The following is a 23,597-nucleotide window of genomic DNA, read 5'->3' as shown; positions in this document are numbered from 1 at the left end:
CAATTGGCCTGGGCTCCCACCACACTACACCCCGTTTGTTTTACTGAAGGGTAGTTCTCATAAATGAGGAGTCCTAAGTGCTGCCTAACATGTCTGAGTAGCGAGAGATTTTTCCAGTGTTTGCATATTAGGTGCTCCTTCCCAAATAGGTTACCAAAAAAGGTAGTGGGTTTCTTGTTGGCATCTGTTTAATACTGATTTTCAAGATCTGTCAGCATTCCCTGGTGTCAGGTAGAGATACCAATCTAAGTTACGAAGTAATTGTTGAAGGTAACCTTGCACTTTTGCTGATCGTCTTAAAAGGAAATATAAGCAAACTAAAGGCAACAAATCATTTTAATTTCACTATAGTCTTGGTCCTCTATCCTACCTTGTTGGTCCAAAGATCTCTTGTACCAAAAGATCTTTGTCGCTTAGAATGCAAATAGTCACTGCTTTCACCTCTTTAAAAGTGATGGGTTTAAGGAGAGGCTACTTACATCAAGTAAAAGTAATTCCTGGCACACAGCTAGTTAAACCTGAGTAATTTCACTTAGTTTACCCTTACTGACAGCAACTAGCTGTAATGAAACAACAAATGAGGTTCTCCAAACCACCTAGCTTCCCTATCATATAACCACAACTTCTCCTATTTCTTCAAATGATGTGACTGTCAAGTTAATAAGAGACTTCATTTACAAATCATTTCAAAAATCAAGAAGCATGGAATTACTGCCAAAAACAGAAATTCAGTTTTTTCCCTAATCTGTTCTTCAATGTCAGTGGCTAGTAATTTTAAAATAGTCCTAACAATACTGGAATTTTAAAACATGGTATCTTTCTTCCCCCTCTTCCGGGGTGACGTAGAGGATGTAGCGGGAGCCCACACTCTTCCAGGGCACAAGTACCCAATAGCACCCAGCAGGGCCCTGTTGCTTACTGAGACGTCGGCATTACGAGCTGCAGTGCAGGCAGCACATGTTCATCGCTCAGTGAGAAAAAGGTGATTAGTAGTTCTGGATCATAGGAATGTGGCCATTTTTAAATACAACTGAAACAGTGGTGTTTCCCCCCAGGCTTAGGAAAACAAAGGAAAAACTTGAAGGGTCTGGCTGAACATTTTTACATTTTCTCTTTGAGTTGAAGACAAATATTTTCAAGAGGGCAATATCAAGACAAGCTTTAACTATACTCTGCTGATACAAAATATAAGAAAACAAAAAAACAAAAAACAAACACAAAACACCACATTTTAAATTGGGACAGGAACTTTAGCACGACCAGTGTTATATATACCACAGAAGTCTTAACCGTTGAGCCATTGCCACTGTAGCTGGGAAAAGAGAAGCAGTAAACGGCTCGTAGGACTGGAAGCACTGCGACGTGACCTCATTGTACAGTTCACTTCAATATCAGGACTCGTTTCTCCATCCACACGAGGCATCTAATCAATGCTTTCTAGAGTTCTTTAACTATAGAAATAAGAACAATACATACATAATAAAACAGGCATTGAAATATTCACATTCATGGGAAAACATCAGCCTGGATGAAATCTGAATTAAGCTCTCTTTTTACAAAACTGGTTTAAACTCAATAGTTCATTACAATTCAGATTTTATACTGCCTTGGACCAGAATAATACATTGCATCAATTATGACAGTTAGTTGGAAACAGTTGCTGACTCTACACATACGTTTACAGAGCAGAGCCTGTCCCCTCCTTCAAAAAGGCAAATACGCACTTAAATTACCGGTCTATTTTTAATATAATGATTAATCAAATTGAAAGCAAAGTTATTGCTACTACTTCTCAATCTAAGGAATAAAATGATCACACAGAACCTTTATATAGAATGCAAGTTATCTACTTCATGCTAAGAAAGGAAGGAAGGACACTTCTGCCCAAGTTCAACAGAAAATATTTGGTTTGAGATTTAAGACAGAAGGCACTTTTAACATTTTGATATGTTAACCTTAGAAGCATACTGTCACAATTTTATTTGGGTTAATTTAAATCACTTTAAAAAATTCTGCACTTGTATAGTTATAGAAAGAGTAGTGACAACATTAGTATTTCACCTTCAGGTATTTCTACCTAAAGTACTCCAGATTAAGCTAACTGAGCAGCGTATCAGCCCTAAAGTTTACATAGCCAATATTTTACTCTAAAACAATTAAGTTAGAAATCTGATTAGTTAGTGCAGAAAGAAACGGGACACACACAGAGCTATCCAAGAGCAATCCTACTCTGGAGCGACTGGGCTTATACTGATTATTTCAAAGCCATAATACTGTTTGGTTGGCACCAATGTTAAGGAAAAGTATCTAAATAAAATTCAACTGTTGTAAGAGACTTTACCTTAAAATTCATATATTTCCAGCTTTTCTCCAAAGAAATGTACCCATTTCCCCATCTTTAGTGTCCTGAAGGCCTTGGACTTGATGGTTTGGTCACATGACTCACTCTGTAAGGTAGAACTGATCCAGTTTTATGACTAGACATAAGTTTGACTTGAATGTCCAAAGAGTTTCTTCCTTGCGGAGGAAGGAGATGAAAGGGAACCAACTACCCTATTATTTTTGCTGTCAATGCTGGACCCACCGCTGTCAGTACTTTTCACAAGACTCTGTATGCACTTAACTATTTTCACTTTTTCTTCAGTCAGTGTTGAGCTGACAATTCTTCATTGCTACACTTCAACTCAACTGTACAGCAAGTTCTGCAGGGATGGATCCAATATTTCTACCTTTATTTACAAATATCACAGAAATGAATTCTAGTTGAATCTACATGTTTAAATCCATTGGCTAAAAACATATTACATATTGTAAACATGGCAATACTTAATACAGTATCTATTCTAAAATATTTTCATGTCATGATCACATTTGTTATACCTGAAATTGAATTTATACATATTGGAGAGTTATTAGCAATGGTTGCTCACTTTACAACGGAGGGCTACATTTAATTATTTCAGAAACATCTTCAAAGTAAAGTTAAAGCTTGTCTTTGATTGGCTCGGCGTATGCTTTTTTTTTTTTTGTATCCATATTTAAAATGAAGATTGACACAAAAAATACCCTTCTAATTTACAAGATTTTAAAAAATCAGTTTAAGATTCTTAGGGAAAGTGTCTGTTGTGAAGAATAAAAAAAATGCTGCGAAATTAACTTAATGGAAAAAGGGACTTGGGACTGTCAGGTAAGAGTTCACCAGGCTGTCAGTCCTGCTTGGGCTGCAGTTGCCGTTTCCAGGCCTCGTTCAAGTAAACTAGTCGTTTGTAGTTGATGATAAGAAGAATGAAGTTCAGCACGTATGTGATGACACAGATGATGCAAAACTCCTTCAGCACAAAGTACAGAATGTAGGCCAGGTACAAAGACCCTACTACAGACACGATGGAGGATGTCATGAGGATTAAAGCTGCAACTGCACTTGCTGTCATGCCTGCAAGAGAAAGAGACACTTGGCTCAGTCAGACCTTGACAATGGAAAGTTTCTGAGTTCAAAGGTAACCTTTTGTGATTTGCTACTGTTGAAAATATTGATCTTACAGAAAAACACTATGAAATTTGAGAACACTACCAACATATTTTGTTAAGATTATGCAGGTTGACTTTGCATAACAAGGCAATGTTTTTGACTTATCAATATTCTAGATCAGCGGTCGACCAAAGGTTTCCTTAAACCAGCGGTTGCCAACCTTTTGGACCTCACGGACCACCAGCGGACCGCCGGATGGTGACTGCTGTTCTAGATGACATGTTACTTATTTCATAAACTAGCCTTAGCTTTGGCACACAAAGAAAATATGCAATCTTGCAATCACATGCAATGAAGCTGATCTGTGAAACTACAGTGCCACCTTTCTTAATGAATAAAGTAACCTTTTCTTCCTAGCAGGACACATTTTCCCTGTCCTTCTCTTGACAGGCTCCTCATATGTGGGAAATAAAATTTGCTTTCCCATGTTTAGACCAAATTTATAAAAAATCCATAATGGGAGATGATTACACCAGCATGCTGAAGAAGGAAAAAAATAAAACATGCAGAAAGGGCTCACCCTGGAGGATAAGGAAACCACATTTGACCAGTTGACCACATGTGGGTCAAACCAGATCAAGAAAAAAGGCAGTTATGTGTGCTAGGCTGGGGCCCTCCTGACAAAACCTTGCCTGAATTCTTGATGCCATCGGACATCTTTACATGTACTGTTTTATAATTTCCTGTATCCAACAGTACTGAGAACACGTGCATTTATTTTTAAAGAAATAGCACAGAATATTAAGCTACCCTCTTACCCAACAACTAATGAGTCAGAATAACAGAAACAGAAAAAATAAAAAAGGTGGTGGTAGGTTTGAATAAGTTAGTTAAGGAGCTAAAATCCATGCTGCCTGTTAAAGAGAAGTGGCCTGTGGAACGCAGCCTAGCCACAGGGGCCTGACTTGCCCATGCCACCTGTCAGTTCTAAAGTATGATGCTTTAAGAAGGCTCTTCAAGCCCTAGCTGGGGTGGCTCAGTTGGTTGAGCATTGTCCTGTGCACTGAAAGGTCGCCGAGTAGATTCCTGGTCAGGGTACATGCCCAGGTTGCAGGCTCAATCCCCGGAAGTGGTGGGGACACGAGAAGCAGCCAATCAATGTTTCTCTAAAATCAATTTTATATATATATTTTTTAATGGCAAAAAAAAAAGTCTTGGAGCATCGTCCCATACACCAAAAAGGTTGTAAGTTCAATCTCTGGTCAGAGCATGTACGGGAGGCAACAGTTCAATGTTTCTTTCTCTCTAAAATCAATAAACAATCCTTGGGTAAGCATTTTTTTAAAAAAGGGAAGCGTGCCCTTGCTGGTTTGGCTCAGTGGATAGAGTGTCGGCCTGCGGACTGAAGGGTCCCCAGTTCGATTCTGGTCAAGGACACATGCTCGGGTGTGCAGGAGACAGCCAATCAATGATTCCCTCTCATCATTGATGTTTCGCTCGCTCGCTCTCTCTCCCTCTCCTTTCCTCTCTGAAATCAATAAAAATATATTTTTATAAAATAAAAAAAGGGAAGCTTTCAGAACTAAGATGCTGTTGGATTATTTATGCCAGGGACTAGCAAATCTGACTGGCCACTTGATTTTGTAAATAAAGATTTACTGGAACCCAACTATACTAATTGATTTATGTAATGTCTATTGCTGCTTTCACACTACAGTGGCTGAGTTGAGTAGTTATGACAGTTAGCAAAGCCTCAATTATTTTTTAATGTTTTTATTTATTTTAGAGAGAGGAAGGGAGAGGGAGAGAGAGAAACATCAATGATGAGAGAGAATCATCAACCGGCTGCCTCCTGCACGTCCCCTACTGGGGAACAAGCCCACAATCCAGCCATATGTCCTGTCTGAAAATTGTACCAGGATATCCTGGTTCATAGGTCAACGCTCAACCACTGAGCCACATGGGCCAGGTGCCTCAATTATTTTCTTCCAGCTCTCTGCTCAAAGAGTTTGGTGATCTTATCTAAGCTAAACATCTAAAACAGGGGTCCTCAAACTACGGCCCGTGGGCCACATGCGGCCCGCCGAGGACATTTATCCGGCCCGCTGGGTGTTTTTGCCGCTGCTGCCTGTCCTGCTTAGCAGCCGACTTAGCAGTGTGCATAGGAATTTGTTCATAGGTTTTTTTTTTAAACTATAGTCCGGCCCTCCAACGGTCTGAGGGACAGTGAACTCGCCCCTTGTTTAAAAAGTTTGAGGACCCCTGATCTAAAACTTCAAAAATTATGCTGCCACTTAATTTTAACCTCAGAAAGTTAGTTTCAAATAACATGGACAAGTTATTTATTTCCTTACCTGTAAAATTGGGATAATAATCATGACTACATCCTAACACCATTGTGCAGATTAAAAGAGCTAATAGGTATAGATACTTAGAATGCTTTATAAACACTAGCTATTAGTTAAATACTATTGTCCCAAACTTGTTCTAATGTAATGTAATGTAATGGTGGTTTGGGATAAACTCCCAGTGGAATTAAAATGTGCTGTAACTCTAAATAGAGGATTGTACAATCAAGCAATGGAATATTCTGTAGCTGTGAAAAAGAATGAAGACTTAATGTTCTGCTATGGAAAGATCACCATGATATGTCAGTCAAGCAAAACAAAAAGTATGTAAAACAGTGTGTATAGCATTTGCCTTTTTTAAAAAAAAGAAAATTAAGATTATGTGTCTGTATTTTCTTGTACTATATGCCTAAAGAAATTCCCTAACAACCGCAACAAGAAGCTACCAGTCAGGGATGAGAGGCAGTGGGAAGTGGGCAGAGGGGGACAAGGGTGGGGCAGACTTTTCACTGTGTAGAATTTTATACATTTTTTAAAAAACTTTTGAACCATGTGAAGTACCAATGAATAAATTAAATTTAAAATGATGTATCTCAAATAACTTAGAAGTGAAGATGATGTGCTCTGAAAACTGTAGATGAGTTCAAATGTGCCTTCAATGGTAAAGACCCTGACATTAAAAATGCATAAAATGTTGTCCTGGCCGGTGGTGCTAAATGGTTAGAGTGTCAGCCCAGCACCGAAGTGTGGCAGGTTTGATTCCTGGTCAAGGGCATTTACCTGTGTTACAGGTTTGTTCCCAGACCCTGGTTGGGGTGTGTGCGAGAGGCAACAAATCAATATGTCTTTTACATCGATGTCTCTCTCCCTCCCTCCCCCTATCTTTCCCTCCTCCCCCTCCATCCCTTCTCTTCCATTCTCTCTAAAAATCAATGGGAAAAATATCCTTGGGTGAGGATTAAACAAACAAGCATCCTCCTACCTAATAAAATAGTAATATGCAAATTGACTGCACCTTCGCTACGCCCAAGCCATGCCCACCAGCCAATCAGGGCGAGTATGCAAATTACCCAACAAAGATGGCAGTTAATTTGCATACGCTGAGGGAGGGAGGAGTGAAGACTGAAGACAACTTAGAAGGAAGAGGGAGGAAAAGCAGAAAGCAAGGTGAGGTGGCTGCCAGAGGGAAAGCCCAGGCGGAACGGAGCGGGGCGGGGCGGAACGGAGCGGGGCGGGCAGCAGCGGCATGTGGGTGCAGGTGCGGCGGCCGCAGCGGCCACTTGCAGGATTCTTCCTGCAAATGGGCTACTAGTAAAATATGAATAGAAAAAATACATATATATAAACATACCACAATTTGCTTTTTTCACTAAACTATGCCTTTATCTTTTCACATGTAGACCTACTTTCTCCTTTAATGGTTACACTGTTTTCTCGTATGGATGTAACTTAATTTATTCAACCATTATGTTTTGCTAAGCTGCTTCTAATTCTTTGCTATTTTAAACTATACTGCAATGAATAATCTTGTGCATGTTTTTCTATTTCTACAGGATATATAAGTATGGAATTGAAAAACTTACTAGGACATTGAGAAAACTTTAGATTCACAATTTGCCTCATAACAAATCAACTTCAGTTAGAAGAGCACAGAAGAGCTGGCAGATAACAGGATGAAATAACAATTGAAATGCAAGGGCAAAAATAAATGAATTTAACTTTAAAAGTATGAAAACTTTTATACAATCAAAATTCACAAAACTAACATAATAAAAGGATAAAGAACAGGTTAAATGTTTGTAAAAAATATGAAAATGGACTATAATCGGGATCCCAATAACTAAATTGAAAATAAAAGAAAGTTAAAATATAGTAAAATAAAAATAAAAGCTACTAATATGTAACTTATATTAGGTATTTTACAGAAAACAGTTCTTTAAAATGAAGATGATGGAGCTTCTGGAAAACCTGACAATTGAGGGAAAAGCAGTTTGTTAATACCTATTAAACTCCATTTAAAAATCTTGTTTTTGTCTCATTCATCCCACATTTGGAAATTTATTCCATGGAAATAATTCAAAGAAGGAAGGTTGTGTGTGTGTGTGTGTGTGTGTGTGTGTGTGTGTGTGTGTGCGGGGGCGGGACTTAAAGTTGATCTGTATTATCTAGACATAAAAAACTTTGAAACCTGATGTTAACAACAACAAAACATTTAAGAGCGTAGAAAATATAAGAGTTTGTATAAAAATAAGTGAAAAAATTCAGAAGACAATGGAAAATAGTGGGTAAGGTAAAGGTGGTGGAATTATGAATATCATTAACCATCAATGTTTTCCCAAAGCATATATTTAAAAATAGCTAACAAGTATATAAAATAGTAAGGAGAAAGATTTATAGGGAAGACTGGAGTAATAATTTCTCTAAATAGGACTGGTTTTTATAGACATCATGGGAAGCCACTATCCCTGACTAAATACCAACAGATACCAAGTTCAGCATTACCTTCATCAAAGTCAAAGTGAACCAAGTCTCACAACACAAAATGTAAAACAAACTATTGGTTCTATCATTAACATATGCTTTTATTTAAGATAAAGAGACACGCATCAGAGCAAAGACACAAAGTACAAAGTGGAATATAACAAAAAACTTATTTTTGTATTGCTGTATAATACTTACCAAGTAATAACTGTAGTATATAAAATATAAGTCCAAAGACACTGTTTGGCTGGTTTAATGCACCATCCTTTCCAAAAATGGAACCCAAAAGACCAAATCCTCGGCCCCATCTGTAAAATAAGGAAAACCAGTAACCCTATATTTGAGTTTTCCTATTTGGAAAAATGTAAAATTATCTGAGAATGTTATGCCAATATACCCATCCGTATCTCTAAATTGCCAATTTCTATATAGCCTCTTTTCTAAAAGGTAGGACAAAGTATTCTTTTTCTGATGGCTACTAATGTATTTACAGAAGGACTCTCTCAAAAAAATTGTTTTTATTTATTGATTTGAGAGAGAGCGACACATTGATTTGATGTTCACTTATTTATGCACATTGGTTGATTCTTGTATGTGTCATGACCAGGGATGGAACCCCACAACCTTGGCATTTCGGGACGACACTCTAACCAACTGAGCTACTTGGCCAAGGCCCAGCTCTCTGAATTTCAGCTAGGGTTTCTTAGCAGTGACACCATTGACATTTTGGGCTAATTCTTTGTGGTAGGGGCAGTTCAGTGCATCACAGGGTGCTTAGCAACCATGGCCAAATGTCCTCTGGAGCAAAAACACCCCCAACTGAAAGCCATTAACGTAAGTTGTCCTATTTGTTCATTCAAAGTATGCAGACAGAGAGGCAGATCCAAAATGGCACAGGAGGATGCTGAGCTTGCCCCTCCCAAGAACACAGCCAATGTACACTTATATTTAGAGCAATTCCTCCTGAGAGACAACTGAACAGCTTCTGCACAACAAACAATAGAGAAAGACCACATGGAGAAGGTTGGGGAAACACAAGAGCTCTCCAGAAGTTGCGGGAACCGTCCAGGAACAGAGGAGCCGTGAGAGCCATTGTTTGCTTTCCCTTGCACTTGGACAGCAGGAGGAACTCTATCCAGGTTCTCTGGCCAACCTGCAGTGCTGCCTTGGCATGTACCCAGCCAACTCTTCCAAGAGCTAGCTCCAGTACAACAGGAAGGCAACAGAGCATTCATACAAGGGGCCCCTCCACCCAGATTGAGCCAGTGGGTATGGCAGAAAGAGTGCAGAGCTAGCAAAATGCTGTGGTACCTGCTGCCTGTCCAAGGAAACTGCAGAGACAGTGGGGTGCTGCTGCTCATGCATATGGAGTTGCCCCACTGGGAGAAAGTGTGGAGGTAGCAAAGCGTTATGGTACGAGTGGGCACTGCTGCACACAGGGGACTGCTCCATCCAGAGAAATGTGAAGGACAATGTGATGCACTCACTCAGAGCAGCCCTGCCCAGACCTCATCGGGCTATAGAAGAAACAACAGGATACAGGCCCATACCAGGCAGCCCGCCCTAAACCCACTCCTGGTCAGGCAGCACATGAGGCACCACACACACACACTACAACCAGCCTGCCAAAACCATCTGGTATGCAGTCTACACAAAGGCTACGTTTCAAGATTGAGAGAGAAAGCTATTTTATCTAATTCATAGGAATACGCACAGAAAGTAAAATAAACGGGGAGACGGAGAACATGCCCCGAATGAACAGGGGAAAACCCCATTTAACAAAACACTAATGAAACAGAGATAAGTAATTTGCCTGATATAGAACTGAAAGAAATGGTCACAAGAATGCTCAACAATCTGGAGAATAGAGAGAAACCAAGATGGCGGCATAGGTAAACACCTAAACTGCTGCCTCGCACAACAATTTCAAAACTACAACTAAAAGACAGAACAGACATCAACCAGAACCACAGGAAAGCTGGCTGAGTGGAAATTCTACAACTAGAAGGAAAGGGGAAAGCACACGGAGAATCAAAGGAGCTGTAAAGGACTGAGGTACGGAGACACGCGCGCAGAGAGGAAGGGCGGCTGAGTGCCTAGCTGGCGTTCTCTGGCGGGAGAGGAAAGGAAGCCCACGACTGCATTGAAGCCCAGTTCCGACTGCACTGAACCCCAGTTCCGGGCAAAACACTGTGGAATCAGGCTCATACGAGGGGAGTCTGGACTGTCGGGTAGAGAGAAAGGCACTAGGAGACTCAGGGAAGCCGCAGCGGGGAGGGGTCTGGAGGCGTGCGTGCGCGCTTGCGAGTGTGCACAGAGAAGACTGACTGCTGAGGTTGCCACTAGCTCTCCCTAGTGGAAGAGAGTTGGAAGCTCCTGACTGCACTGAACCCCAGTTCCGACCACTGAACTCCAGTTCCGGGCGAGCTTGGGGGAATCTGGACTGTCAGGCGGAAACTCAGGGGAGCCGTTGAAGGCAGAAGTATGGAGGTGTGCACGCAAGGGCAGGGCTGACAGGAAGCCAAGACTGTCTGCTCAGCCCTGAGTCTACGCCCCATCCAAGCTGAGCACAGAGGCTTTTGCAATTTTGCAAGTCTGGTCCTAAAGGCTGTCTCCAGCACAGGTCTCCCGGAGTCGACACAGCTGATACACATAGCCAATTGGCCTGGAGGTCAATTCCTCCCAGTGATACCAACAACAATCAAGACTTAACTACAACAAGGCTGTACACACATACCACAAAGGGGTGCACCAAGAGTGTCCACCTCAGATAACTGAGGAGGCTGACCCACTGGGCCATATAGGAAATCTAGCACACAAAGCTACCCTACCAACTAAGGGAAGCAGCAAAAATGCAGAGACAAAGTAACAGATCACAAATGAAAGAAATGGAGGAAAATAAACACCTGGATATAGAATTCAAAACCACGGTTATAAGGTTTTTCAAGAATTTCCTAGAAAAGGCCGATAAATTTAGCCAGACCCTCGAAGATATGAAAAAGGACCAACTAAAAATTAAACATACACTGACTGAAATAAAAAATATTATACAGAGACCCAACAGCAGACTAGAGGAACGCAAGAATCAAGTCAAAGATTTGAAATACAAAGAAGCAAAAAACACTCAACCGGAAAAGAAAAAAGAAAAAAGAATCAAAAAAGTTGAAGATAGTGTAAGAAGCCTCTGGTGCCGAAACCGGTTTGGCTCGGTGGATAGAGCGTCGGCCTGCAGACTGAAGGGTCCCGGGTTCGATTTCGGTCAAGGGCATGTATCTTGGTTGCAGGCACATCCCCGGTAGTGGGTGTGAAGGAGGCAGCTGGTCGATGTTTCTCTCTCATCGATGTTTCTAGCTCTCTATCCCTCTCCCTTCCTCTCTGTGAAAAATCAATAAAATAAAATAAAATAAAAAGAAGCCTCTGGGACAACTTCAAGCGTACCAACATCAGAATTATGGGGGTGCCAGAAGAAGAGAGAGAGCAAGATACTGAAAACCCATTTGAAGAAATAATGACTGAAAACTTCTCCCACCTGGTGAAAGAAATAGACTTACAAGTCCAGGAAGCACACAGAACCCCAAACAAAAGGAATCTAAAGAGGACCACACCAAGACACATCATAATTACAATGCCTAGAGCAAAAGACAAAGAGAGAATATTAAAAGCAGCAAAAGAAAAACAGTTATCTACAAGGGAGCACCCATACGATGGTCAGCTGTTTTCTCAACAGAAACTATGCAGGTCAGAAGGGAGTGGCAAGAAATATTCAAAGTGATGAATAGCAAGAACCTACAACCAAGATTACTCTACCCAGCAAAGCTATCATTTAGAATTGAAGGTCAGATAAAGAGCTTCACAGATAAGAAAAAGCTAAAGGAGTTCATCACCACCAAACCAGTATTATATGAAATGCTGAAAGGTATTCTTTAAGAACAGGAAGAAGAAAAAAGTAAAGATAAAAATTATGAACAATAAATACGTATCTATCAACAAGTGAACCCAAAAATCAAGTGAATTAAAAATCTGAGGAACAGAATAAACTGGTGAATATAATAGAATCAGTGGCATAGAAAGGGAGTGGACTGATAATTCTCAGGGGGAACGGGGTATGGGAGGGTGCAGGAAGAGAATGGACAAAAATTGTACACCTATGGATGAGGACAGTAGGGAGGAAATAAGGGCAGAGGGTGGGGTGGGAACCGGGTAGAGGGGAGCTATGGGGGGAAAAAGGAGAAACTATTGTAATAATCTGAACAATAAAGATTTATCATATTAAAAAAAATCTTGAGAATAGAATAGAGGAACTAGAGAGCTTTTCAAAAAGTTAGAAAATGTAACAAGGTATAATTAGAGACAAAGAATAAAATAACTGAAATAAATAATACATTAGAAGGAATCAACAGCAATATGGTTAATACAAATGAAAAGATTAGGGACCTGGAAGACAGAATAGTGGAAATTACCCAAATACAACAGCAAAGTGAAAAAATATAATTTTTTAAATTAGAGTATAAGGGAACTCTGTGATAACATATATCAAACAGTCTAAAGTTCACATTACAGCAATTCCAGGAGAAGAGTCAGAAAGAGGCAGAAAGTATATTTGAAGAAATAATGGCTGAAAAACTTTCCTAATCTGAGGAAGGAAATAGACATCCTGGTCCAGGAAGCAGAGTTCCAAACAAGATGAAGCCAAGGAGGCCCATACCAAAACACATTATAATTAAAATGGTAAAAGTTAAGGATAAAGAGTCAATCTTAAAGGCAGCAAAAGTGAACAAGACACATACAATGGAAACCCCATAGGCTATTAACTGATTTCTCAGCAGCAAGTCTATAAGCCAGAAGGAAGTAGCAGGAAATAAAGTGTTGAGAGAGAGGAACCTACAATCTAGAATACTATATCCCACAGTTTATCATTCAGAATTGAAGGAAAGATAGAGTTTCCCAGACAAATAAAAAGTAAGGGATACGGGCTCAATCCCCGGTGGGGGTGTGCAGGAGGCAGTAATCAGTGATTCTCTCTCATCATTAATGTTTCTCTCTCTTTCTCCCTTCCTCTCTGAAATCAATAAAAATATATTTAAAAAATAAAAAACTCCCAGCAGTCAAAAGCCCAGATGGCTTCACGGGTAAATTCTATGAAATATTTAAAAAATTAATACTTTATCCTTCTCAAACTATTTAAAAAAAACTGAAGAGAAAGGAATGCTTCTAAACTCACTTTACAATGTCAGCATTATCCAACACTAAAATCAAAGACACTACAAAAAAGGAGAATTACAGGCCAATATTCCTGATGAACATAGAGGCAAAATTTCTCAATAAAATACTATTAAACTGAATTCAACAATGCATTAAAAGGATTACATAACACGATCAAGTGTGATTTATACCAGATATACAAGGATGGTTCAACATCCACAAAAAAATTGTTATCTCATCCACAAAACCAAGGATAAAAAAATCATACAATTCAACATCCATTTATGATAAAAACTCTCAATAAAGTGGGTAGAAGGTAGTTACCTCAACATAATAAAGGCTATATATGACAGCGTCATACTCACACTCTAAGAGTAGGAACAAGACAAGCTGTCCATACTAATGACAATTATTCAATAACAACAATTATTCAATAAAGAAATAAAAGGCATCCACTACGAAAGGAAGAAGCAAAACTGTCACTATGTGCAGATAACATGATACTCTATATAAAACCCCCTAAAGAATACATTAAAAATTTAATAGAATAAATGAATTCAGTAAAGTTGCAGAACACAAAATATACAGAAATCCACCATGTTTCTATACACTAACAATGATCAGAAGGAGAAATAAGAAAATAATCCAATTTATAATTGCATCAAGAAGAATAAAACAATTAGGATTAAATGGAACAAAATAAGTAAAAAGACTTGTACTCTGAAAACTAAGAGACACTGACAAAAAAAAATAGAAGAGAATACAAATAAATGGGAGGACTGGAAGGATTAACATTGTTAAAATGACCATAATATCCAAAGCTATCTATAAACTTAATGCAATCTTTATTAAAATACCAATGGCATTCTTCTCAGAACTAGAACAAAATAATCCTAAAATTTATATGAAATCACAAAAGTCCACAAATAGCTAAAACAATCTTGAGGGGGTAAAAACAAAGTTAGAGGCATCACACTGCCTGATTTCAAACTATACTACAAAGCTATGACAATCAAAACAGTATGGCACTGGCACATATACATAGATCAATGGAACAGAATAGAGAACTCTGAAATAAAACCTTGTTTATAGAATCAATCAATTGATGACAAAGGTGACCAATATACAAAAGAGAAATGCCAGTCTCTTCAACAAGTGGTGCTGGGAAAACTAAACAAACACATGTCAAAAATGAAATTGGAGCACTTTCTTATATCACATACAATAATAAACTCAAAATGGATTAAATATTTAAATGTAAAAATTAAAACCATAAAACTCCTAGAAGAAAACATAGGTAATAAGTCTGAGTAACACCTTTGTGAATATGTCCCCTTGAGCAAGGGAAACAATAGCAAAATTAAACAAATAGGACTTCATCAAATTAAAAAGGGAATACGATAAAGGGAAGCTTCAAGAAAACAAAACAAAAATCTACTGAATGGGAGAGTATATTTGCAAATGATATATCCATAAGGAGTTGATATCCAAATACATAAGAAACTCATTTAAGAGAATAACAAAAAATATATAAAGAATCCTATAAAAAATAAGCAGAAGACATACAGTTGAACAACCAACATATGAAAAGATGCTATACATGTTATTTGTTGACATTTTGATAATAGCCATTCTAACTGGTGTGGGTGGTATCTCATTGTGTTTGTGATTTGCATTTCCCTGATAATTAGTGATGTATAGAACCTATTTTTAATTTTTGGAGGAATCTCCATATTGTTTTCCATAGTAGCTGCACTAGGTTGCAGATGCTCAGCCACTGAGCCATGCTGGCCAGCTGAATGAGTGTGCTCTTTAAAATAATCAAAAGAAAACCAGTCATAGTTTTAAGTCCATTACAAAGCACTCAATAAAACCCAAACTTTGCTTCTGAAGATAAACTACCTAAGAACAAGGATAAATGATTATTAGTCACACTATTTTTTTAAAATATATTTTATTGATTTTTTACAGAGAGGAAGGGAGAGAGATAGAGAGTTAGAAACTTCGATGAGAGAGAAACATCAATCAGCAGCCTCCTGACACCCCCCACTGGAGATGTGCCCGCAACCAAAGTACATGCCCTTGGCCGGAATCGAACCTGGGACCCTTCAGTCCGCAGGCTGATGCTCTATCCACCGAGCCAAACCGGTTTCGGCAGTCACACTATTTTAATAGTACTCCGTATCCAAGAAATAGAGTGATACCTCTTCATAAATATGATATTGAGAGATCAGAATAAACTCAATTTTACAAGCAAGTGAGAGCCGTGAATATTTTTATTGTACAGAGTCATACATTCAAGTAACACAGAGTATCTCCACCATATTTGGGTATTCTTTTGCACATCGAATAGTTATTGAGCATGTTCTAGGTGCAGATAGAGTCAGGTGCTGGGGTCTAGGAGTGTACAAGTCAGACAAGATGGTGCCCCTGCAGAGCTTGTTTCATTTAGGGAGAATAAACAGGTAAACAAATGACTCGGTAACCGAGGAGTCTATTAGCAGATATGCAAAATGCTCCCAGGTGATGCACATGCTTCTGGCCTGAGGACCACTTGCAGCACTACTGCTCTGGATGGAGAAAGAGTGGAGGGGGCTACTCTAGCTAGGTGGTCAGGTAAGGACTTTTAAAGGAATTAAGTCCTAAATGATGAAAAGCAGCCAGTCTCAGGAGTAATGGCAAGTTGAGGCAGCATTGAACTATGAGTGTGCAAAAGAAGACCATTAAGGCTACCACAATGATGAGGAGACAGTTTCAAAAGACTGGGCAGGAGCCCAATTATTTACATTATTTATGGCCTTATTTGTAGGCCATGATGAAGAGTTAGAAATTTATTCTAATTGTAACGGGAAGAGATTAAGTGGCTTTTAAATAGGAGAGTAATATAAGCTAGTCTATGATCACTCTTGACTACTGTGTAAAGAACAAACTGCACAAGGGCAAGGTTACAGAGTGAAATTATGAAATCAAACTGCTTAGCCTTAATCATCTGAAGTAGTAATTCAAATATAAATCACCACCTTTGATAATGAAAACATAACTTGGCATACTGCCAAAATTATCATGGATAAACAGAATATTTACATATTCCAAGCACTGGTCTATGACTAATTATTCACATAGGATCATGTGGATATTTTCCTTGAAAACAATGCAGTGATCCACAGAATGAATACATCATTTATCAAAGAAATACATGCATAATGTTTAAAAATCAAGTAACACTGAAAGCCTTATAAACAAAACAGACATTCCCTACTCTAGCCCTCTCCACACAGCTCTAATTGCCAGAGGCACACTGTATTTGCCTCCTATTTACTTAATTTCTAAATACGCTTGCATTGCTAGTTATTGATTTATTATTTCTAAATATTACATTTTGTCTCTCTAATATGGTAGACCAGAATGTTACTTTAAAAAAAACAACACACCACATTTTTATTATGGAAGGCTTCAAATGTACATATATGAAGTTGGAGGTATCACATGCCCCGATTTCAAACTATACTACAAAGCTGTAACAATCAAAACAGTATGGTACTGCCCAGTTGATGTAGTTCAGTGGTTGAGCATCGACCTATAAACCAGGAGGTCACGGTTCGATTCCAGTAAGAGCACATGCCTGGGTTGCAGGCTCAATCCCCAGTGTGGGACATGCAGAAAGCAGTCAATCATTGATGTTTCTCTCTCTCTCCCTCCCTCCCTCTCTCCTTCCCCCTCCCCCCCCCCTCTCTCTCTCTCTCTTTCCCTCTTCCTCTCTGAAATCAATAAAAATAAAAATAAATTTAAAAAACAGTATGGTACTGTTTTGAACAATGTTAATAATCTTATGTACCTATTACTTAGCTGAAAAAACTATGCCTTTCTTGTTTCATCTCCACCTCTGTCCACTCACCACTCAATTATTTTTATTTTCTAAGGTAAAGTGTACATACATTTAATGCACAAATCTTAACCATATATTTTTTGACAACTGGCATACCTGAGTAATCCTAATACAGGCATACCTTGGAGCCACTGTAGGTCTGATTCCGGTCTACCAAAATAAAACAAATATCGCAATAAAGTGAAGCACACAAAATTTTTGGTTTCCTAAGTACATATAAGTGATTTCACTATGTAGTCTATTAAGTATGCACAGCATTGTCTAAAAAAAAGCAATGTACATACCTTAATTTAAAAATACTTAATTGCTAAAAAGATGCTAACCATCATCTGTTGGAAAAATGGCACTGACAGACTTACTCGAAGCTGGATTGCCACAAACCTTCAATTTATTAAAAACAAGCATTATCTGTGAAGCGCAATAAAAGTAGATATAGTAATTATGATCTTGATATACTAATTCTGGAATACTTACCAACAGTGTGAAAGTAGAATTTAAGTACCTTTCACAAACAAACCCACTCCAACACCAGATTAGAGTGTTTCTATCTTTCAAGTTAAATTCTGTTAATCACTTCTCACCAGTCCACACTCCTCTCCACCCAGGAGCAAGAAGTGCGTGGCTGGCCAAGCCTGTAGGAATCCAGCCCCAGAACCAAAGCTAGATCTCTCTGGTCTCCTGGGTTGCAGTGCTACACTCTTTCCTTTATGTCACATTAAGTTATAAAATGCAAATCCTAGCATTTTCAACCATCAGAATAATCACTTAATTCTTGATAAATATAATGAAGTATTAAAAGTCTAATAAACTTTGATAAAGTTGATGTAATAAGTTTTAGCAAGTCAATTCACAAGTAAAGTGAACTGGTATTACACATACAAGATTATTTTCCTTGGAAAGGTGAATAAGCAGATTTTCAAAAATGGCACTGTACTTTAACCTTTTGCACTCGGATGTCGAGTGTGACTCGACACGGTTAGCATTAGAATAAAGGAATTGAGAAAAAAGCAAGCGAGTGCAAAGGGTTAAAATTGCTAAGGATGGGGTAATCTATACTAATAAAAGGGTAATATGCTAATTAGACAGATAGACCATACATCTTCCAGACATTCTCCTGAACAAAGCCGCAGCGGCTGCGAGGGCCAAAGAGGGGTGGCTGCAAGGGCCGGCAGTGGCAGCAGGAGCAGCGGGGTGATGGGGACAGCGCCTTCCCCTGATGGGCCCAGTTGCCTCCCACAGAGGGAGGCCGGAGGCAGCAACAGCAGTGGCAGGGCGATGTGGGTGGCGCCTTCCTGATTGGCCCGGTCACCTCCCGCAGAGGGAGGCCAGACTGTGGCTTAGGCCCGCTCCTCGAGGAGCGGGCCTAAGCTGTCAGTAGGACATCCCCTGAAGGTTCCCAGACTGTGAAAGGGGACAGGCCGGGCTGAGGGACCCCCTTCAGAGCACGAATTTTCGTGCACTGGGCCTCTAGTCCTACCTAATAATAGACAAATATGCAAATTGACCATACCTCCAACACACCACAAGCCACGCCCACCATCCAATCAGAGCGAGTATGCAAATTAACTCAACCAAGATGGTTACAGCCACAGAGAGTAAGGTTTCCTAGGTAACAGAGGAAGCCAAGCTTTCCGCCTGCCCTTGCCAGGCCTAAGCCTCCACTCAAGTTACAAAGTTTCAATTACAGAAGGTAAACAAATTCAAACAGAAATGGCGGCAGAATGGAGCTTGAGAGAGCAGGCCAGGGTTGCCCCAGGCAACAGGGGAAGCAAAGCTTTCCGCATACCCTGGCCAGGCCCAGGCCTCCGCTTAAGGCAACAAAGTTTCAATTATAACCCCAACAGAAATGGCTGCTGGCCGCAGTGGGAGCCCCAGGTTTGGCTCCACTCCAGGCTACAAAGTTTCAATTGTAGAAGGAAAATAAATTCCAGATACCAGGGCCTCTGCTTGGGTTGCCAGGGGGCGTGGCTAGCCTGCAAACCACCACAGGCCCCTCGCTCAGGCCGCCCCATGCCCCAAGGGAACCCCACCCTGATCAGGGACACCCTTCAGGGCAACCCAGCTGGCCCCCACCCCTGTACCAGGCCTCTATCCTATCTAATAAAAGAGTAATATGCAGATTGATCATCACTGCAACACACAATATAGCTGCCCCCATGTAGTCAAAGATCCTGCCCCCATGTGGACACAAGATGGCCACCACAAGATGGCCAGCAGGAAAGGGCAGTTGGGAGGCACCCTGCCTGCAAGGGAGGGCAGTTGAGAGGGACCAGGCCTGCAAGGGAGGGCAGTTGGAGGTGATCAACCCTCCAGAAGAGGGCAGTTAGGGGTGACCAGGCCGGCAGAGGAGGGAAGTTGGGGGCAAACAGGCTGGCAGCAGAGTGGTTAGGGGGTGATCAGGCTGGCAGGCAGAAGCGGTTAGGTGCAATAAGGGAGGCAGGCAGGCAAGCAGTTGGGAGCCAGCAGTCCTGGATTGTAAGAGGGATGTCCGACTGCCCGTTTAGGCACGATCCCACCGGGCAGTCGGACATCCCTCCAGGGGTCCCAGATTGGATAGGGTACAGGCTGGGCTGAGGGACAACCCCCCTCCGTGCACGAATTTCGTGCACCGGGCCTCTAGTCTATATAATAAAAGCCCAGCAACCATTACAGTGGACACTCTGGCCGTAGGTGCCGCCACCAGTGCCGCTGCCGAGCCAAGGGCCCAAGGGCCAGTTGCAGGGGGGCCACTGCCACCAAGGCACTGGTAAAAAATGCAAAAGTGGCCAGCGTGAGCATGCAGCTTGAGATGAAGGTTCTGTGGGACGAATTCAATCAGCTGGGCACCAAGATCACCGTTACCAAGGCTGGCAGGTCAGGAAATCTCTCTCCCTGCTGCAACCCTCCCCACATGGCGCCAGTCTCGGGCAGCGGGCTTTGGCCTGATCCACACAAGCAAGACTGAGAAGCGGGGTGGGGGGGGCGTGGCCTGGCCACCTGCGTGTCCCTCTTGGCGCAGGCCAGCTCCTTCGCTCTCCGAGACCAAGCTCTAGCAACAGCCACCTGGCACGCAGGGCCGGAGGATACTGCTCGGGATTCCAGGAAGGCAGTGGAGAGGAACTCTGTGGACCTGCTGCCCAACCAGCAGCCCCGGACCCAGCACCACCAGAAATGGACCAGCTCAGAGCACACTGAGCTTGGGGGGAAGGCAGCCTCCTGTGAGGGGTCTTGCCACCAGCCAGCTTCCAGTGGATCCCACTTCAAAGAAAACTTGGTCTTTGGTTCCTTAGTTCAGTCTATCCCAGCTAAAGAGAAGCACTAGGCACATTTTAGGGGATAATTAAGACTCTAAAACAGTGTGTTCTGTTCCGTGGAGGTTGCTACCCAGTTGTCTTAGGCCTAAATTGTGTAGCCTGGTTCTGCAACTGGGGCCCGCATCTTCCAATTGGCCTGTCTTTGTTGTAAGGGTCCAAAGAGAAGAAGGGGAACACATTTTTCAATGCAATAGATTTGACCAACAGACAAAGGCAAGTGCCGGGCTGTGTCTAATGTACACACAGACACCAGCTCTGAGTCGGCCTGGCCAAAGGGAGCTCAGGGCCTGTTTGCAGAGCCTTCTGGTGGTTTCTGTATCCTTGCTGAGGTCATCCTCCCTGGGAAGCCTGAGGCCCATGCTTAGCTCCAGCTCAGTGGGTCTTCTCCAGGCTCCGCCCCCGATTGGCCCCCCCACGACCCTTCCCCGCTGGCTGGCCCGGCCAATCAGCCCCAATCTGGGCGGGCCAGCCGGACCCCACCTGCTCATGAATTTGTGCACCCGGCCTCTAGTTTAAAAACATTTCAGTAAATTTTTTTCCACACTGGAACATTTGAAAACACTGTAGTTTTGTCTCGTTTCTAAAATCTATATGGAACTATATGAAATATACTAGAGGCCCGATGCATGAAATTCATGGAAGGGGCTTGGCCCTCGCAACCATGGTGGCTTGCCTCGGCACTGGCAGCCCCACTTTGTCCAGAAGGTCATCTGGAAGGATGTCCGGTCTAATTAGCATATTACGCTTTTATTATTATAGATTTTATGTGCTACTTTTATTCCTGGCTTTATCTTAGTTCCTAACCATTTTCTTCTTGTCCCATTTATATTAATTAACCAATTGAGCAAAAAGAAATGTTTTCTTAAAATTATTGACATTTATACAGATGTTCATTTTGCTTCAGTATAGAAACATCAATGAAGTGATTATACAAAAGAAATTCTTTTTCATCTTTTAAAAAATATATATATATGTATAAATATATTTTTTTACAGAGAGGGATAGAGAGCCAGAAACATCGATGAGAGAGAATCATCGATCAGCTGCCTCCTGCACACCTTCTACTGGGGATGTGTCCGCAACCAAGGTACATGCTCTTGACCGGAATTGAACCTGGGACCCTTCAGTCCACAGGCCGACGCTCTCTCCACCGAGCCAAACCAGTTAGGGCCATGACCTTAATCTTGAAGAGTGGTCCTTAGCATCCATAAAAGACTCATGAGAGCTGAGTAGCCAAGTTCCCTCTGAAAAAGCTGAGACCCCTGAGCAAAACCTCTGGGAGGCTAAGAGAGGCTCAGGGAAGTGTAAATGTCAGGGGCCAGTCTGTTACTAGGGCAGGGAGGAGGGCAGGAGGGACAGGTCATCTCTAAGCACCAGGAGGCCACCCTCTGCTATCTGCAGTCCATAAGAGATCAAGGAAAGGGCTCTGAGGGATGACATTCTTAGGCCTGGAAGAGACAACCCTCAGCCCATACACAGCCTAGCGGCTCCTGCTCTAAGTGTGAGGTTTCAGTGGACCCTAAGTTTGTTGTGGGAACATGACTGGAAGGAAGACTGGGCTGTGGGAAGCCACTGCAGGTGCCTCATTCGCAGGGACCTCTTTGATCACCATCAGACCCAGCTCCTTTTCAGACTCCCAGGATGAGGTTGCTGGGGTTTGGGGACTGGGGTGAGTCTATTCCCAGGGAATTGCTCATGTTGTCTGAATCCTATAATGCAACAGACATGGTAGCAAGCCTTATTAAATGACAGGTGCCCCATTTCATTGCCAAGAGACCCAGGTAATTATCCTATATAATAAAGAGGTGATATGCAAATTAACACTCACACCCTCACAAGATGGCTGCCTACAACCAGGACAGCAGGGGGGTTAGTGAGGGATGACCAAACAACTGAAGCAGGCTGTGTGGGGCAACCAGGCTGGCAGGGGGGCCATGAGGGGTGACCAGGCCGGCAGGGGGGGCAGTTGGGGGTGATCAGGATGGCGGGGGGGCAGTTAGGGGCGACCAGGCCAGCGTTGGGGGGGGGGGGGTGCAGTTGAGGGCAACCAGGCCGGCAGGGGGTGGGCAGTTAGGGGAGATCAGGCCAGCACGCAGAGGCAGTGAGGGGTGATTAGGCTGGCAGAGGGGGCAGTTAGGGGTGATCAGGCAGGCAGGCAGGTGAGTGATTAAGAGCCAGTGGTCCCAGATTGTGAGAGGGATCCCGGATTGGAGAGGGTGCAGGCTGGGCTGAGGGGACCCCCTCCCCGCATGCATGAATTTCGTGCACCTAGCCTCTAGTGTTTAATAAGCAGTCAAAAATTAAAACCTGAAGGTTTATAAATGGGTCTATAATGTGAATTTAGAAGTATGGTTCTAAAAACTATGGTCATGAATAAAAATTCAGGGCAAGTATTCTGAAAAATGATTATAGAGGAGGATTCCATGAAGTGACTAAAAATGACCTAGAGCAGTAGGAGAACTAGGAGAGAGTATAATAATAGGAAGACATGAAGAGAATTTAAGGAAAAACACAATATTCAATATCAAATCCTAAGGAATAGGTTATTAAAATACAGAGTAAAAAGTACTTCCTAAATTTGGCAATTATGCTAGCAATAAACCATGACTTAAAAGAATAAATAGGCATAGCTGTCATTAACCACCTACAAAATTCATATAAATAAAACTAAACATCTGAATATTTGTCTGTTATAACATTTGCAAAAATTCCTAGACAGATTTACACAAAATGTGAAGATTATGTGGCATACCAAAAATTTACTATGAAGAACACTGTGAAAGTCTGGCAATTCCAGTGAAAAATACTCTGGAGGTTTTATTTGACCAGAGGTTGGTAAACTACAATCCATGAGCCAAATTCCGCTGTCTGTTTCTATAAATAAAGTTTAATTGGAGCATGGCCACTCTCATTCATAT

The 23,597-nt window shown here is 41.5% G+C and overlaps 1 protein-coding gene across 1 annotated transcript in view; it reads right to left on the bottom strand.

The window, feature by feature from the left end:
* Positions 1-2,711: 2,711 nt before the first annotated feature.
* VKORC1L1 (vitamin K epoxide reductase complex subunit 1 like 1) overlaps positions 2,712-23,597 on the bottom strand; it is a 63,245-nt gene continuing 42,359 nt past the window's right edge. Inside the window, exons 2-3 of the mRNA XM_079799818.1 lie at positions 8,497-8,606; positions 2,712-3,433 (exon numbers count right to left, since the gene is read on the bottom strand). Coding sequence (XP_079655944.1) covers positions 3,207-3,433; positions 8,497-8,606 — 337 coding nt within the window. The 3' untranslated portion in view covers positions 2,712-3,206. The remainder of the gene's footprint in view (positions 3,434-8,496; positions 8,607-23,597) is intronic.

The sequence above is a fragment of the Cnephaeus nilssonii genome, assembly GCF_951640355.1.
Source record: "Cnephaeus nilssonii genome assembly, chromosome: 2".
Lineage (NCBI taxonomy): Eukaryota > Metazoa > Chordata > Mammalia > Chiroptera > Vespertilionidae > Cnephaeus > Cnephaeus nilssonii.
Note: the sequence above shows the minus strand (reverse complement) of the source record. Positions and strands in the feature narration are given on the sequence as shown.